The 19365-nt window shown below is 37.4% G+C and overlaps 1 protein-coding gene across 2 annotated transcripts in view; it reads left to right on the plus strand.

The window, feature by feature from the left end:
* Positions 1-592: 592 nt before the first annotated feature.
* The window catches only part of Slc35b3 (solute carrier family 35 member B3), a 29668-nt gene continuing 10895 nt past the window's right edge, over positions 593-19365 (plus strand). For both annotated transcript variants that reach the window (XM_042687151.1, XM_042687152.1), the window contains exons 1-6: positions 593-700; positions 5089-5382; positions 8013-8134; positions 12495-12649; positions 14638-14745; positions 16021-16118. In XM_042687151.1, coding sequence (XP_042543085.1) covers positions 626-700; positions 5089-5382; positions 8013-8134; positions 12495-12649; positions 14638-14745; positions 16021-16118 — 852 coding nt within the window. In that variant the 5' untranslated portion in view covers positions 593-625. The remainder of the gene's footprint in view (positions 701-5088; positions 5383-8012; positions 8135-12494; positions 12650-14637; positions 14746-16020; positions 16119-19365) is intronic.

A 19365-nucleotide genomic window follows, 5' to 3' on the forward strand; every position in this document is an offset into this window, starting at 1 on the left:
ACTGGGTTCATCCAGTTTATCCCTTTGGGATGTCCACGTTGGTTATGTCATCTCTTCACGTCGTCACGTCATCAGACGTCATCCCTGATCCCATCTCGGCGTTCACCTCATGGCTCTTCAGTGGGTACAGGCGTAGCTCGGTGCGGGCCCGAGTTTAACAGGAAGTTTTGGGGAGGACGGATCGCCAAGCTCTAGGCCTCAAGGTCCCACGCCCGTGTCGGTGTCAGAACACGTGCTGGGGCCATTCGGACACGTCGAAGGGCCAGGGCCACGGGAGCAACGGGCGGGATTGCGTCCGAAGCGGCCCTGAGAATGACTCCAAGTAGCTAAGATTCGGGCCAGGGCGTCCAGCACTGAAGGGTGTCCCACGCCGTGCCATCTCTCTCTGAGCCCAAGGATTCGTCCGTCACTCATCAGCGAGGGGCCTGTGACCCGGGTCTTCACAGACCGGGGATGAGAAACAGCCACGGCCCCACGTCGGGAACGCACCGAGCATGCGCGCGCGTGAAGGGTAACGGCACCACGCACGCCCACGTCCATTCCCCCCGCTGGCCAGGAGGCGGAGCCACGCCTCTGCGCAGGCGCGCAAAGACACATAGGCGGAAGCGGAGGGCGGGCGCGGGGGATGCGAGTACCTTCCCCGGAGGCCCAGGAGGCTGCGGAAAGTGCGGAAGGCGGAGTGGAGACGGAGGAAGCCCAGGTGATGGCGACGGGCGTGGGGAGGGGGGCACACGCCGCCGGGATGCGTGGCGGCGTCCTGGGCTGGGGTCACGCCCCCGGGTGACGGGCACACCTGCTTGTGAGTGGGCGTGGCCCGACGCCCTCCGCGCGCGTGCGGGACCCCGGCCTCCGCGGACACCGCCGCCCGCCGCCCGCGTCCTCGGCGGGGCCGCCGGGCCAGAGGGTGGCGGCCGGATGGCAGGTGGAACTTCCTCCGCTAATGAGCGGACAGCTGCGGCCGCGGCTTCCCGGAAGGAGCCCCCTGCCCTCCCCCGGCCCGTGGACGTCGGTTGGGCCGGCCAGGCCTCCGTCGGGCCCGGCCTGTAGGCGGGCTGGGGACGGGATCGCCTTTCCTGGGAGTCTGGGAGCCGTTTGCGGGTGGGAAGGGGAGAGCGCGGTGAGCATCCAGGGCTCGCCGCGGCGCGGCCGCAGTTGAGAACCACTTCCGGGTTCTGGGTTGAAGTGAGGGCATCCCCCCGGGTACTCTGGTGTTAAGTGACCGCGGTCCTCACGGGCCTTAGCTCGGGGCCCTGAGAGCTCCGCAGGCTCCGCCCGTCCTCGCCGATGAATTCTCTCCTCGATCCTGCTTTCTCTCCTCTTCCTTTCATGGGAATATTGGAAGTCACTGGTGGCGCGATGTGTTGTGCGAATAGAACGTTGTAGTATTAGACATCATCTGGAGGCGTGGCTTCGGCGGTCGCGCACCTGCCTAGGAGGGATGATGCCCCTGAGTTCGAACCTCACTGCTTCCGAATAATCACCACCACCACCACAAGAAGAAAGTGGGCGTTTCGTTTGCATTTCTTCTACAGAAGGTTATAGCAGGTCCAGAATGTTAATTAATTTTTCCAAAGTGACTTGAGACAGTTTGGAACTTGGAAAACAGCTATGGGCACCATTTTTAGCATTATTTTTACTTAACAGCCATAAATCCTAATGTTAGCTAAGTAACTTTCATAAATAAGCGCAGTTGTTTGAGCGTTTAAATTCCCGTTTACTGATGATTTGTACTTGGAAAGATCTAAAATGAAATGTCTGTTTCAAATCTATGAAGAGGTCCTCAGGCAAAGATTCACACCTGTGGAATTTTTTTTTTTCCTCTTTACTTTCAAGGGATGGGACCTTGTAAAGCAAAGCAAAATGATGGTCATCTTATAATGAAAATTAGTTTTAATTACATTTGGTTTTTTCCCCCTCCTGCCCTACAGGACTTTGTCTCAGTTTTCTGAAGTGATAGGTAGTATCTGTCATTAATGTTTGAAATGGAAGGGGAGATGGTTGACATTGGAGATCACAATCTCTGAGTATCAGAGGGCAATGGAAATGAGCTCATTTGCATGTACCTTTCAGATATTTTGTGGGGAATTCAGGAGAGATGTAGGTATTTAGCAGTATGTTTATAAAAGGAAGTGTATTTGTGGCCCAAATCTGCAGCTGAGAAATGTGTTATGAGATTTATATTAGTGGGTAAAAGCTAATCTTGGTTACATGGACTTAAAACTTCAAGAGTCCTTTGATTTCTGACATTTTGTTATGTGCTAGAACATCATGAGGTGGCATTACCATCTCTTGCTTTAAAAAAATTCTTATACAACTGGGCACTGATAACTCACACCTGTAATCCTAGCTACTCGAGGGGCTGAGATCTGAGGATTCAGTTCAAAGCCAGCCTGGGCAGAAAAATCTGTAAGATTCATCTCCAGTAAACTACTTAGAAAAAGCCAGAGATGGTACTGTGACCCAAGTGGTAGAATACTAGCCTGGAGCACAGAGGGGCTCAGGGGCAGCTCCCAGGCCCTGAATTTGCCCCAGGACCGGCAAAAAAATAAACAACGATACTTGCAAGACACCATGCTGGAAATGAACTGTACAACTTGGGAAGAGGGGACGAGTGAAGGAGGCAAGAGATGGTAGGAGAAAAAGGAGTGGCTAACAGTGTTCGACAGGAAATGTACTCATCACCTTACTCATGCAACTTTAACACCTCTGTACAACCTCTTTACAACAAAATAAAAATTCGTACACTTGTAGAGAAGCAAGCATGAAAACAAAAGGTTATACATTATGACTTCGATATTTGCAAAACTGTACTATACTAAGGAAGTCCAGGATATCAAATAGTTTTTAACTTACAGTGCCTTGGTTGAGGGTATATCAGGGTCAGTTTTCATGCTGAACAGTGTTAAGAGGTAGACAGAAAAAGAAAGAGAGAAAGATTACAGGCGAATCTAGTGATCTGACCAAGAGAAAATGGCTTCTTTTTCCTTAGGTTTACTCTAAAAGAAAAAGTAAATTTTCTTTGAATTGAAAAATCCTTCTAGTGGTAGCAAAACCAGATTTTACATGTACTTATGAATGTAGAGTCAACAGTGGTATCTGGAAAATATAAATGTGAGGAATAGCAAAGTTCTTGACAGAACTCTGGTTCTTAGCTTGTGTATCAATACTAGTGACCATTAATGACTTGGGGAATGTAGAAAAAGATTTATTTTGGGGTTGGGAGGGGAATAATTAAAGTTTGGCAATTTTAATTTGAAATGCCTGTAGAGCTTACAAGTACTAGTATCAAGGAAACTTGGAGTTGGGCATGGTAGTGAGTGCATGCCGATAATCCTAACTATATTGGATAATGGTGGTTTGAAGCCAGTCTGAGTAAAATGTTAGTGAAATCCTCCCAAAATAAGATCGATATGTTATGTGGGCTTTAATCCCACAGAATTAGAGGTCAAAAGATTGCTGTTGGAGGCTACCAGGGAAGAAAAAAAAAGCTGCCCAGGACAAAAAGCACTGAGACCTTACCTGAAAAAACAAAGGAAAATGGGTTGAGGCTTGACTGAAGTGTTAGAGCAGAGCACCTGCCTAGAAGTGTAGGGCCCAGAGTTCAAATCCCAGTACTGTGTCACAAATCTCAGTTCTTGTTTCCAACTACTCCCAGGGTATGGATGACTTTCAGCTCAGCAGATGACCCCGGGACTATTTCAAAAAAGCTAAATAATGTTAACTAACACATATGTATATATGCCAGGCAGTTCTATATTTATGTCAAAGAACACTGTCAAAACTCCTATAATCAGCATGTTTTAATTCCCTCCACCCTCTTAGATATGCAGAACCTAAAGTTGAAAAAGATTAATTTACCCAGGATTCTTCAGTAAAGCCAGATCTGGAACTCAGATCTGCCAGAGTTCAAAAGCATAGGGGAAACCCTATGCTAGTACTTCCTTATTATTTGAGCTGTAATTGAATTGAGCCAGTACAGTAGTGCTTGTCATTTTGTTAAATTCTAAGAATCTCAGAAGAAGGTGACTTTGCAAAAAAGTTACCTTCTGGAGAAATGTTTTGAACAGTAAAAGCAGGGGAAAATGCTCTAAGTTTTAGTTGTTCTGTGTAACTATGAATAAATACCTGATTGTAATTTTCTTCCAATCGGTTGTCTATAGAAGTTTCAGTTAACCCATAAAGTTTTCTAACACCACAGCTTCTTTCGAAAATCCTATCTACATAGAAGATGAGTGATTACAAACTGAAGTTTGCTGAGTACTGGGAGCAAATTACTTGCCAGATAATAGGATGCAGAGCAATAAGACTTGAGTCTTCCCTTTTTCTTCTCTTCTGGGAGCATTAGGAACATTAAAGGGACAAAGCAGAGCACATTAAAGCTGAACCGCAATACTTGAACCTGAGCAGAAAAGAGACCATGAGCAAATGCAAGGGTGTTAGAAAGTCCATGGTGCATTTCAAGAACAGAGCATGAATGCTCCAGGCCTTTGTTGACAAAGCTTAGAGATGTCTCTATTGAGGGCTTTAAGAATTATAAATTTGAACAAGGTGCTAGTGGCTTACACCTATAATCCTAGCTACCCAAGAGGTTGAGATCTAAGTATCATGGTTGAAAGCCAGTCCAGGCACAAAAGCCTATGAGACTTTTAAGTGAACCACCAGAAAAACAGAAGTAGGGCTGTGGCTCAAAGTGGTAGAGTATTAGCCTTGACTGGAAAAAGCTCAGGGACAGTGCCCAGCCGCTGAATTCAAGCCCATGACTGAAAAAGAAAAGGAAAAAAAAAGGATTATAAATTCACTAAATACAAAAATGTATCATGTTTAGTTCTTTGATGAATAAATAATACTAGGTTTGCTTTGGTCTTTTGATGTGGAAATAACTATGATTTCATGTCCAGTAGAGTGATCTTTGTCAGGGGAGATAGTCTGCAGAGTAGGTTTCTTGGAAGCTGGGATGTGAGAGTTAATGTATTAATATCCAGAGAAAGTCTACATCTACATAATTTTAAGTATAGTTTGAATTACTATTTGGCATATAACACATTCTGAACTAAACATTTTGCTTTAATTGCTGATTACCTTCTCTAGATCTTGGCACAGCAAACAAAATTTCCAGTGAATGAAAAAGAAGAAAGCAAGAAAGATAACTTTGAAAGCACTGAATGTTGCAAAATAAGAACAATGGATCTCAAGTTCAACAACTCCAGGAAATACATCTCTATCACTGTGCCACCCAGGACTCAGACGATGTCACCACACATCAAGTCAGTTGATGATGTTGTAGTGCTCGGCATAAACCTCAGCAAATTTAACAAACTTACTCAGTTTTTCATATGTGTTGCTGGAGTTTTTGTATTTTACCTAATCTATGGATACTTACAGGTAAAAATGTAGCTATTTATTAATGATTTATGGCAGTGTCAATCTAGGTATTCACTAATTCCAACCTACTTTTACCTACAGGATTACTGGTTGATTCAGTTTTCAGATTAATAGAGTAATAGAAAAGAGCTTCATAAGAAGACTACTAAAGGGGGCTGGGAAGGTAGCTCAGTGGTAGAGCACTTGCCTTGCATGCCTGAGGCCCTGGGTTCGATTCCTCAGCACTACATAAGCAAAAAGAAAAAAGCCGAAAGTGGTGCTGTGGCTCAAATGGTAGAGCGCTAGCCTTGAGCTGAAGAGCTGAGGGACAGCTCCCAGACCTAGAGTTCAGGCCCCAGGACCAGAACCCCCTCCCCCCCACAAAAAAAAGACTACTAAAAAAAAGATTAAAATTTCATATCAAATGTTTCAGGTAGTAAGAAGGGATATGTAGAAATCTTGGGAAAAAATACAAAAATAAAATTGTAAACATTTAACAAAATTTAAGTAATATTTGCCAGGTGTAAGTTTTTAAAAGAAACAAATACTGGAATCTAGGAGCTAATCCAGTAAAAATGAACAATCGCATGCCTTACTCTTGATTCTTAAAGCTCAGTGGTATAAAAATATCAGTATGTTTTTTGTAAAGCTGGCTCTCTAATCCTCTAACATTGAATCATTTTTTTATTTACATAAGTATCTGGTTGTGTTCTGATTCTTGTTGGTTTTCTCTGTAAACTTTGCTTATTTTGTATGATTTTTATTTCTGAAAAATGTTTCTGACATTTTAACAGTGTGTTCATACTTCTGTTGAGGGACACATGTGAGCAGCAGCAAATTCCTGACCTTCAAAAACATGGATTGGATGAGTGAGGATCTAGATTTGTGTAAACAGAAATACACAGGACTAACAGTGTCAATGACCACTTACTTAATGAATAATTTCAGTCCTGCCAATTACCACTCAGATTTTTCTTCTTTTCTTTTGAGTGCTAATCCTGAGGCTTGAATTCAGGACATAGGTACTATCTCTGAGTTTTTTTGCTCAAGGTTAGTACTCTACCACTTAAACCACAGCTCCACTTTCAATTTAGATTTTTCTTATAAAACTATATAATATAAAGGAGCTTTTATAATTCAAGAGAGGGAAAATGATTAAAATTGGTAATATTTCTAGTATTCATTAGGCTAATAAGTTAGCCTAATAACCTGAAAAAAATTTGTTCCTTCTCATTGTCATATAGAGATGAATTATAAGTTATTTGTAAATAAGTTATCTAAATAACTATATTATTTAGCTTACAAGAATGCCATGAAAATATTAATACAAAATAAAAACATGAATTCAACATATTTATAACTGATCTCCCACTAGAAGGTGATCAAAAACTTGCATGATGACTGTAATTTAAAATAGTTTTTATTCTCTCTCTTGGGGCACAAAGGTGTTAACTCAATGCCTCACTTTGTCAGGCAGGTATGTTTGAGCAACACATTTTGTTTGATTTTGTAATTTCTTTTGAGAGACACATTTTTCCTTTGTATTGCACTGTTTCAAATAGATTGAGACAAAAGGCAGCCATTGCAAAGGAAAATGAATTAGAAATATACCTATAAATTTCATTAGCTAGAGTGTTTGATCAATAATCAGATATTTTAATTTATACTTAATGTGTGCAGTTTTATTTTAAGCTGTGAAAGCCATGGCTAATTATGTTTGTAGCTCTGCCACTTGCACTTCCTGAAGACTGACATTTTTACCAACTTTTCACATGTAATTGCATGTCAAAATAGCTCAAGGAAAGTGGTTGGGACTTGGTAATGTAAATGTTACATACTTCTCTGCACACCTATACAAAGTTATATTTATCTGACCAAAATATAGCCAGAGAACTTTATAAGACTACCTCTTAATAACTTGTTGAAATGGTCTATTAATAATTGATGTAGCTGGGCATTGGTGGCTCATGCCTGTAATCCTAGCTACTCAGGAGGCTGAGATCTGAGGATCACAGTTCAAAGTAGCTCGGGCCAGAAAGTCTGTGAGACTCTTATCTCCAATTAACCACTAGAAAACTGGAAGTGGTGCTGTGGCTCAACTAAAGCTGAAGACCTCAGGGCGAGTGGCCAGGCCCAGAGTTCAAGCCTCACGACCAACAACAACAAAAAAAAGTTGATGTAAATCTTATTTGCTAATATTGTATTTAAACATATTAAATATCCATTATAGAGGAGAAATTTTACATAACCTGACCTAAGAACTTCAAAAAACAATAGTGACATGAACTGACATTCTTATAAATAGAACAGATGTCAGATACCTAGTGAAAGAAAATTTTTATTAGAGCTTTTTAATCAATTACCTTTTTCATTGTTTTGAACAAGTTTTACTTTGTGTCTTTTTATTATTATTTTTTTTTAGTTCTTTTTATGTTAGTTTTAATACCTGTAATTTGGTGTCCTTTTTTGGAAAGGATTCTGACCTCTCAAGTTTCCTATGAGGAGCCTTATGATTTGATTTTTTTTTTAATCCCCCTTTTTTTAGTGTGTTTGTAACTTGTTTTTTTTTTTTAATATGTGCTTATAATAATTACTGTGAGAAAGTCAGTCTATTCCAATGAAATTAACAGTATTCATGTGTCTTTTAACAGGAATTAATATTTTCAGTGGAGGGTTTTAAGTCCTTTGGCTGGTACCTTACTTTAGTGCAGTTTGCATTTTACTCCATATTTGGCCTAATAGAACTTCAGCTTATTCAGGACAAAAGGAGAAGGTATGTGGTTTGTTTGGTTTTCTTAGTAGTTAAATTCACTAATATTAGTTGAATCTTTAAAAGAAATTTTTAACATGTTGAGTATGCATGAAATTTACACGTCTGATTAACGTATGTAATCATGAACTAAATGCACTGATAAAAGTGACATCTCTTTAAGTGTAATGTTATAAAAACAAAACATATATACATATATATACATGTATATGTATGTATTATAGGTTTAATTTATAGTAAGTGTAAAACTTAGTGGTGGCACCTATCAGTAGTTCCAACTACTGAGGAGGCAGAAATGCAGAAAAGTTAATGAGAGTCCATCTCAAATAATAAGCTCCATATGTGGTTGAGCTCTGCCACTCCATTGATCAGTAGGGTTGAATTGACTGATCTGGCTAGCTAAGTAGGTGTCCCCATCCTCCCTTAGCACTCAATGTGTGTCACTCCTAAAGCTGCATGCTGGGTTGAAGAGCACCACTGTCCCCAGTGAAGGGGGTTGTTCTTTAGTCAAGGGTATATGAGTAGCTTCACTCCCTGGCTAGAGCCTCTAAGTATGCTCTCAACTAAGAAACTGAACATGGTGGGTCTCAACTGCAGTCCTAGCTACTCAGGAAGAGTAGATGGAAAGATCATGGTCCAAGACTTGGCCCCAGCAAAAAGTCCAAGACATTATCTGAAAAATAATTAAAACATGGCTAAGTGGTAGAGTACCTGCCTAGCTACCCTAAGACCCTGAGTTCAAACTCCACTACTGCTGTATCTGAATATATATATATATATATATATATATATATGTATATTCATCTGAATATACATATATATATCCAGATACACAATGTATTTCCTCAAATTTTCAGATACACAATATATTTCTTTAAATTTTACTGATAGCAGTGTGAAGTCAATGTTTTGTAGAATATATCCAGCTGACGTCGTCATGATATGTCCAGTAACTGAAATTTGCATTCTTTTTTCTTGCTTTTTCTGCTCCTAATGTTTGAACTTAGGGACTTTTGCTGGCTCACCTAGCTTGATTGCTTGGCTTACTTTCTTAGCTAGCCTTCTAGCCTGGAGCCATGCTTCCAGTATGGAAATTTGCATTTTTAAACATTAGAGAAACACCTTGCATTTCTTTCCATTAAGACCAAAATTGCTCATTGGCTGACACTAGCATTGAAATTTAAAACCATCTATGTGAAAATATTTTCATATATTTAATGTCATAAAAACAAAAAGACTGGTGTATCACAGAAGGTGGTTGTAATTTGCACAGTAAATGCTTTGAGTAAATACAAGATATACCGTCTTCTCATATCATACCATAATGCGTCTATGTTTTATGTATTTATTTGACAGTTTAAAAATAATAAAGACTAATACTGATAATACATTTTCTTTTTATAAGTATTTAAGTCCATCAGTGAAAATAAAAATTTTTGACAGGTTTTTATTCTGTATAAAATTGTTTTGAAATGTGTCTAGAAGTAAAAGTACAATTTTAATTCTTAATATGATTTTTCATGGATATAGATTTGCTTCCCAAACTCTTTATTGCCAACAGATTTTTATACAGTTCTAGCAAAAAGATTTGAATCTGAGAAAGTCATCATTATTTTCATGTTGTGAGTCTATAACGTATAGCCATGATAACAGTAGAGAAAGAAACAAAATATATTTGTCAAAAGTAGTGTGCAAGGAAGCCTGATGATTTCACTACCAACTTCAAACTGCAAGACCTCTTAATTGTGGCTAAGTTGAAAGACATTAATGTTGTCTTTGTTACATAATGATATCTCACATGTTTAAGAAACACCTGCCTATCAGCTACCCAGATGAGATATTGAAGGGGCACATCCCACCTTTAAGCCAAATGACCTTAAGGTATTTGAAGATTTAAGTAAAATGATTTGGAAGAATTTATAAACTAAAAATAAATATAATTATGAATTAAAACTTTTTCTGTGCAGGGCACATTAATCTTTTTAAGTCCTTAAAAGTATGTCACAATGGGCTGGGAAGGTGGCTCAGTGGTAGAGCGCTTGCCTTGCATGCCTGAGGCCCTGGGTTTGATTCCTCAGCACCACATAAGCAAAAAGAAAAAAGCCAGAAGTGGCTCTGTGGCTCAAGTGGTAGAGCGCTAGCCTTGAGCTGAAGAGCTGAGGGACAGCATCCAAGCCCAAAGTTCAGGCCCCTCAACAGGACCCAAAAAAAAAAAAGAAAGAAAAAAAAAAGTATGTCACAATGGACAGATACCCAGCCAGACTCATATTTCTTTACTTTTGAATATGTAGCCTCTTCTGAATCTATTTATGTACTACTGCTCATTTGCCCTGTAACTTAGCTAAACTCTGTGTGTAGTGTTGGTTTGTTTTTTTGTCTCCTTAAGGTCATGTGAACAGGATTTGGAGTTAGAAAGCATGAGTTTGTGTTGTGGCACTACTACTGTCAGGACCTTATGAAGGTTTCTTCACTTTAGAGATTCAAATATGGTCATATGTGCAAAAGCACATTGTAAACTATAATATCCCAAATACATTAGTTCCTGCTTTTCACCCAAAAATATCTTATAACTATTTACTAATAAATAAATGGTTATAATATGTGTTTAATAAAGGAGACCTGTCAAATTGGTTTTGAAAGGCTTTTTTAATTGTAATTTCTCCACCATTCCCAAAGTAGACCATTGAGGTAATAAAATAGAAAATAATGAGAATCCTAGATGAAAGCTGATAAAATCCAACCTTGTCATTTGACCAATAAGAAAACAAAAGACCTCAAGGAGCATTGGGATTATTTTTTTTAATGAGATAATAGCAAATTGTTCTTCCAGTGGGAATCTTTTGAATTTAGGTCCCCTGAGTTTCAGGCTGTACTATGCTGCTTTTCTAATCATTATTTTTCTGGCTGGAATTTTAATTTCCTGGCCATTACTGTTTATCTTTGAGGATCTGAAGCTACTATGGATTTGTATTATTACCTGGATGTTACTGTCCTCATCCATTGATTGGAAAAGTGAAGGATCAGGCCCTTGGACAAGTGAAAAATGTCTGTGTGCATAGAAACACATAGGCATGCCCTGTATTTCCAATGGATTATAAATTCTGACTATTGGATTAGTACCTAAATTGAAAAGCCTTCAAAGTTGAACAATAATGAATGCATTTTAGTGGCAGTTTTCTAGTACATTATTTTAGCTTATATCTGACCATATAAAAGATGTAGAAAATTTCAATATTTTCATTTAAACTGCATTACAAATCCCACATGTAAATTATATCTAAGTGTGTGGCATAATCAATTTATATGAGTGATGCCTCATTGTGCTCAACCTCCAGTGCATAGGGTAATTATATTAGACCATTAACTAGCCAAAGTGAGCATATGTCCACGATAATAGCTCCAAATTCTAAAGATGTCGAGTGTCTTCTTTAGGAAATCCATTATACTTGTAAACTGAGTTGAAAACCCTTTGAACTTGAAGAAAAGAACTAATTTTTTTTTAATTAGAGGAAATCCAGATAGAACCAAAGTAAAAAACAGACAGCCAGATAATTCATCTTAAAGTTAGTTATTATATCATTTTATAGAATGCAGAAAAGTAATTGTTATTATAAAAAATGTATAAAATATTAAAGTATATATGTTTTCTAGAGAAATTCTGCTCTGCTTTTTCTAGTGGAATAGATAGCTGCATTTTTCCTAATGCTAGATGGAAATAGGAAACAGAACAACAATTTAGAAGTTAAAAAGTTTAAAATAATAGGTAAGAGATTGTTGGAGGATTTATACTATTAAAATATATTGTATCTGTGAATGAAGATGGCACAGGAGGAAAAAATCTAACAGTAAATGTTTTAGTTCATAAAGTTATAAAGTACCTTTTACTATTATAGAGGACAATATTTTTAAATTATCTTTTTTTAATCAAATCAAGATAGTTTTTTATTAGAACTGGGCATCATTACTCATATAACTGGAACCCCTCTGTACAATATCTTTACAATAAAAAATATTTAAAAAAAATCATTACCATTATATCTTCAGCAAGCATTTGAGTAGCTTTTTTTTTTTTATTGTGAGAATATCGTACAGAGGAGTTACAATTACATGGGCAAGGAGTAGCTTTCTTAATACATTACTTTTTCACGTAGTTGAGAATCCTTATTTAGGATTAATTAATAAAGGTAAATTATTTTATCTACATTCTTTTATACATATAGTGTTACCACTTTGATGTTTTTTTCTGATACTTCCACAAATATTGACCAGAACTTAGAAAAGCAGTTAGACATTGTAAACACATTATCTTAAGTTAGTATGAATTGGGTCTCAAAATGAAGATTTTAAAAATTGTCTTTTACAGAATACCAGGAAAAACCTACATGATAATAGCTTTTCTAACTGTGGGTACTATGGGGTTATCAAACACTTCCTTGGGCTACCTGAATTACCCTACCCAAGTCATCTTCAAGTGCTGCAAATTGATTCCTGTTATGATAGGCGGAGTTTTTATCCAAGGTATAGTAATGATATATTTTCATACTATTTGAAACAAATAGGATACAATTTGGCATCTGGCATTAGGAAAAATTAAACATCCATTTTTTTAATTTTCATGAGCACTGTACATCATGCAACAATTCTAAGTGCTATCTCACAAAAAAATGTATTCTAAAAACATTGACATTGCTTTGATGTAAGTATCTGGGACCAATAATTTGGACTTGGGGAAAAGAAAAGATTAACTGCTTTATTATCTTAACACAGTTCTGGCAGTACTATATTCATATATTGAATATACATTGAAATCTTCAATCAAAAGTACATGGAAAATTCCTTTTTCTCAATACTTTTATTCTTGTAATGTTTCAGAGCATTAGAATATAATCTATCTCCCTTGTAGAGTGGGCAATTCTGGAATTAATAAAGCAGAACTAATTTTTTAAAAATCTGGTCCTAGGGCTTGGATTCAGAGCCTGGTGCTGTCCCTGAGCTTTTTTGCTCAATGCTAGCTCTCTACCACTTGAGCTATTGCTCATTTACAGCTTTTTGCTGATTAATTAGAGATAAGAGTCTCACAGACACTTTCCTGTACAGGCTAGCTTCAAATGTTGTGCTAGCTCTCTACCACTTGAGCTATTGCTCATTTACAGCTTTTTGCTGATTAATTAGAGATAAGAGTCTCACAGACACTTTCCTGTACAGGCTAGCTTCAAATGTTGGTTCTCAAATCTTAGCCTCCTGAGTAGTTAGAATTATAGGTGAGTCACTAGAGCCCAGCTAGAACTATTCTTCTGTACTAACCCTCCCCACTTACTGATGTCTTAAAGTTTCAGTTAGCTTATAAGTTTATAGTTTATAAAGTATGAGGGAGGGGAAGCCAATTGTAGCAACAAGCAGCAGAATAAGTAATACATCAAATTAGCTGCTATAAAAACAATTGTGTTTTGATAACCAAGTGTTTTTTGGAGGGACATATCTTTTGCTAGTAATGGATCTCCAGTTCAGGTCCTTGTGTCCTCTCTCAGCTTTTCCATTTATGGCTGGTACTCTACCATTTGAACCTACCTCTGCTTCCAACTTTTTGCTGTTTAAGTAGAGATAAGAGTCTCAGATTTGTCTTTCTGGGCTTGCTCCAAACTGTGATACTCAGCCTCAGGGGTAACTAGGATTATAGTTGTGAACCACTAGCACCTGGCTATCAATAAGTTTATATACACATAGGTATATAAATACATCTTTAAAAGTAAAAGTGTGTAAATCAACAACTTCAATTATTTTACAATGGTGGTTCTGTAGGAAGAAAAATTTACCCAAAATTCCTGTTACAAACCACATTTACCAGTTTGACTTGGCACATAAATTTCCTTATAAATCCTAGCAAAGTTACACCACACATCATTTTTAAATGCTAATGCAGTAAAGTATATAGCCTTTTACTGTACATTAAAGAGATACCACTATAAAAATTTTTGTGGGAAGTGGCTCTGTGGCTCAAGTGATAGAGCGCTCGCCTTGAGCTGAAGAGCCGAGGGATAGCGCCTAGGCCCAGAGTTCAAGCCCTACGACCAACAAAAAAAAAAGGAAAAAATTTTGTGGATATGTTATACTCATTAGTTTCTGTCCACATACTGTCATGCATAATGGACCACATATACAGAGGAGGTCTTGAAAGAACATTGCCAAGTGGCATTACAGCTGTCATTATCTAAGTGTACTTTATGATGCTCTATATAGCAAGGACATTAAAGTGTCCTCACCATTAAACAATGAATGACTGATTCACTCTCATAACAAAAATAAGATCTCCCTTCTAACCTCTAAATGTATATTGGTACATAATAATTTTCAGAAGCCCTTCTTTGACTGTCTTGTGCCTTGAGCTAAGTGTTTTTCAGTTTATGCTTTAGAAATGAACAATTCCTACTATCCTTGGTTAAGTGCATAGATTTAACACTAGGATGTGCAGTTACTTCTACTGAGGCTGTCTTGCCTGTTTCCTGTAGGGAAGCGATACAATATTGCAGATGTGTCTGCTGCGGTGTGTATGAGCCTTGGCCTGATCTGGTTTACTCTTGCTGACAGCACAATTGCACCAAACTTCAACCTGACAGGTAAGAAATTTATTTATTATATTCTTAGATTTTACAGGCAGTTTTAAAAGTTCAAGGATTTTAACTTACATATGACACTGGTGATTCTCCCATGTAGTATAAGCCTCTCAGACTTTCCATATTAATTGTAGTCAAAAATTCACCATTCTAAAAATAAAACTATTTTTCTAATTTAAAAAAACTTTAAAACTTAACATTTGTCATTGCTCTAGAGAAAAATGAAAAGTATGTACTTTACTATTAAAATGTAAAATATACAGATATCATCATAGAGCACACAAAATTTCACCGTGTTTTCTCAATCCTACAATAATCTAAATTTTTTAAGATAAATGGAGATTTTTTTTCAAAAGAAAAATAGGTATTGCAGTGTTTTCAGAAATCAGAATAAAATGTAAGGATTGAAGTCTTGCTTTTATTTTAATGATCTTTTGGAGAAATTGTTTTGGGGTACTTTTAATGTTTATATTACAATATTTTCCTAAAATTTTGTAAATAATTTTATTAAAACTAGTGACATTTCATCTTCTAACTTGACAAAATAATATTTAAAGTATGTAATTATGTGATAACTTAATATTACTTAAGCTATTAAAAATGAATATTAGATGGATAGAATTGATTCTGTGACAGCTAAATTAATTGAAACCACTTGACAAGTCAGTAAAATCACTGAAATTAAATGTGGGCAAAAGCTGAAAATTAAGAGAACTCACAGAGAGAACTCATAAAAAATAAACTTTTCAAAAACTTAGCAAGCATAGAGAGTATATATTGTGAATATGATTTGCATAAAAGAGAAAATACAGAGTTCTACACAGGAGCCATACTCAGAGAGATATGTGGCAACTGCCTCTACTGGGTTATGTGTTGAAAACTAAACATTTTAGTAATGCAGGCAGGGATATGATTTTTCTCTCCATCTGTTTGGGGTTTTTTTCCTTAATTTAGCCAACTAGCCACTTATCCCAATTGATCTTCAAAGAATGTCTTCTATGCTGGTTTGATATTACCTTCAACCAGATAATCTAAGGTTAAAGTGGAACTTTATTTAATGTAATAGTGAAGCACAGTAAAGGCAGCAATCAACTCAATTTCTTCATGTTATTCTTTTTTGTTTTGATATCATCATCTTTGTGCTTATTACAGCTGTTTTAATATCATCTTTGTGCTAATGTGTAAGCATTATGGAGCAAATGGGTTGAAGATATGCTTTTGTCTTTTAAACTTAGCACATGTGGTAAATAAAGTGGTTGCTTCTTTTCTACCTTGAAGGCGTGATGCTTATTTCCCTGGCACTCTGTGCAGATGCAGTCATTGGAAATGTCCAAGAGAAGGCTATGAAACTCCATAATGCTTCTAATTCTGAAATGGTAAATGATCCAGTGCTCTTTCTTTCCATAGGGCAGACTAAAAAATGATAATTTTTCCTAATTTTATGGAATATAGTACCAAAGGACCTGCATCATAGTTTAAAACTAGTTTATCATTGTTCACATCAAAGTAATGCACTCAGACATTATTTTTAAAACCATTACTATTCTTATTGTGTATGTGATCCATTCTTTTCTTAATTGATTTTTTATAATCTTTTAAAAAGTCTTTTTCTAGGAAGTGGCGCTGTAGCTCAAGTGGTAGAGCACTCGCCTTGAGTGAAGAGCTGAGGGACAGCGCCCAAGCCCAGAGTTCAAGCCCCATGACCGACAAAAAAAAAAGTCTTTTTCTACACTTTTCCCCCTTTTTTTGTATTTGATTTTATTTTCCATGTGGATGTTTATAATGTGTATTGATCTAATTTATCTTTGCTTTTTTTGTATGATTGAAAGAGTTTCTCACCCCTTAAGATTTTAAGTTTTTGCTTACGTTACTTAGTTGTTTTATGATTTCCTTTTTATTAAATCCTAATCCAGTCTAAAAATCTGTTCTATTTGGCTACCCAATTGTCCCAATAACATTACTGAGTAATCTGCTTTACCAGGTTATTTTAAAAGCCTTCTTTATCATATCACATTCTAATGTAGATTTCAGAATTGAATTCTTCAGGATTTATTCTTGTGCCTGTACATACAGCAGCAGCAGCTTTATCCTACATTTAGCATCTGTTAGGACTAGCCACCATTGTTCCTTTTCTTTTTCAGAATATCACTCCCCGTAGTTATTCTTGGGTGTTCATACCCCCAAATTAACTAGAAATGGCATTGGTATTGTGATGGGTGTGGCACTGAATTATAAATTAATTTAGGGAAAATGGCATCTGTACACTTGATTCTTTCAGTCCAAGACTCAGGTATGACTTTTCTTTTATTCAAGTTTTTTTTTTATGTCCATTAGAATTTAAAGTCTTCTTTATATAAATTCAGCATGTTTTTTATTGAGGTTATTTTAGATGCTTCTTCTTTTTGCTGTTATTGTAAACAATCTTTCACTATATCTTCTGAGCTTTTTTCATATGTACAAAGTGTGTTTACATTAATTTTATAACCAGCCATTTTGCTAGACAGAACATATTGCATTAAGGCCACATAGAAATATATTTCACTCTCATATCAAGGTGGAGGCACCTAAGTAACATCCTAGAAACATAACAGCTAATCTTGATCAGGAATTTTCTTGGTCATTATCACTACTCTCTTGATAAGGTAAGGATCACTTCAGAGAGAATTGAGGGAGTGCAGATGATTGAAAAGTTAATATGCTATAGTGCTTAAAATGATACTCTCAGTTCCTATCCTATCTTAACAGCTCTCATTTAGAGAACTTTTCTTAAAATCTCTTAAGTTTTAGTTTGTTCGTTTGAAAACTGGGTAAGTAGCACTGCGTCACAAGCACCTCTCTTAGAAGTTGGTGGTGAGAAATGAGTGGGGCAATCCACTTAGATCACCAAGAGAGCAGCACTTGACCCCTAGCAGCGCTTGCAGTGCTGCTCTTATTCCACTAGCACTGTGTGCGAAGCCTGTGCAAGGGGATTTAAGAGTTGGTAGGAAAATAGAGAAGTAAGACAATAAGTAAAGCAGTAAGTTAGCAGCTGCTTATTTTCATTTTATTTGAATATCTTTTGCAATGTTCAGGGTTGCTTCATCTTTTATAAATAGCTTTAAAGATTTGTTTGTATAGTTTTACTATGATAACATTGACATCTGCTTGAGTTCAATAATTAAGTCAGGCAAAAGTGTAAAACTATTTCAGCATATCAATTATGTTGGGTTATTTAGTAAGATGTATACTTAAGAACTTAAAATCGACCATATAGAAATGATGTTACTTTAAAAATGTTTTGTCTAGGGCTGGGAAGTTGGCTCAGTGGTAGAGCACTTGCATTGCATGCCTGAGGCCTTGGGTTCAATTCCTCAGCACCACATAAGCAAAAAGAAAAAAGCCAGAAGTGGTGCTGTGGCTCAAGTAGTAGAGCGCTGGCCTTGAGCTGAAGAGCTGAGGGACAGCACCCAGACCCAGAGTTCAGGCCCCACGACCGGACCCAAAAAAGAAAAAAAAAAAATGTTTTGTTTATCCTGGTGTTGGTGGCCCATGCCTGTAATCCTGGCTACCCAAGAGGCTGGGATGCGAAAATCATGGATTACCAGATTCTTTTTTTTTTTTTTTTTTTTTTTTTTTTAATTTAATTTTATTTTATTTGAGAACATACTGTACAGAGGGGTTACAATTACATGGGCAGGATAATGCATACATTTCTTACCAAGCATTGCAGCCTCCTCCTTTGTTTACCCTTCACCTCCCTTCCCAGCCTCCCCCCTCCCTCCCACCCAATCATACCCCCCCTCCCCCCCCCCCCCCCGACATTGTAAAGCTGGTTTTGACATGACATTTTGTACTTCTCATTGTTGCAACAGGTCCACCTGAATCCTTAAACGACTTGTTTGTCCCCATCTCCTCCACATGTTATACTGACATCAAATATAGTGAAAGCGGGGGTTACACTGTGGGGGAGGGACATACAAAGCAACAAAGAGATAATCTTATAAATGCGTTAGAAACACATGCATGAAAGAAACAAAAACATTAAAATACATATTTGAGGTTTCGTTTTCCTAACATCACATTATTTGACTTTTTCCGCTTGACTCATACCTATACTAGATATTGCAAATAAGGGAAACCATGGGACCTATGTTTCTTTGGGCCTGGCTTACTTCACTTAATATAATTTTTTCCAAGCCTTTCCATTTCCTAACAAATGGGGAAATGTCATTCTTTCTGATGGAGGCATAGAATTCCATTGTGTATATATACCACATCTTCTTGATCCATTCATCTACTGAGGGGCATCTGGGTTGGTTCCATGTCTTAGCTATGGTAAATAATGCTGCAATAAACATAGTTGTGCTGGTAGCTTTAGTGTGGCCTTGTTTGTGATCATTTGGGTAAATGCCCAAAAGTGGGATTGCTGGGTCATTGGGGAGCTCTATGTGGAGTCTTTTGAGGAACCTCCATACTGCTTTCCAAAGTGGTTGAACAAGTTTACATTCCCACCAACAATGAAGTAAGGTTCCTTTCTGTCCACATCCCCTCCAGCATCTGTTGTTGTTAGAGTTCTTGATTTTTGCTGTTCTAACTGGAGTGAGGTGATATCTCAATGTTGTTTTGATTTGCATTTCTTTTATG

This window comes from Dipodomys spectabilis, unplaced genomic scaffold (genome assembly GCF_019054845.1).
Source record: "Dipodomys spectabilis isolate Male_0828 unplaced genomic scaffold, ASM1905484v1 ptg000104l, whole genome shotgun sequence".
Lineage (NCBI taxonomy): Eukaryota > Metazoa > Chordata > Mammalia > Rodentia > Heteromyidae > Dipodomys > Dipodomys spectabilis.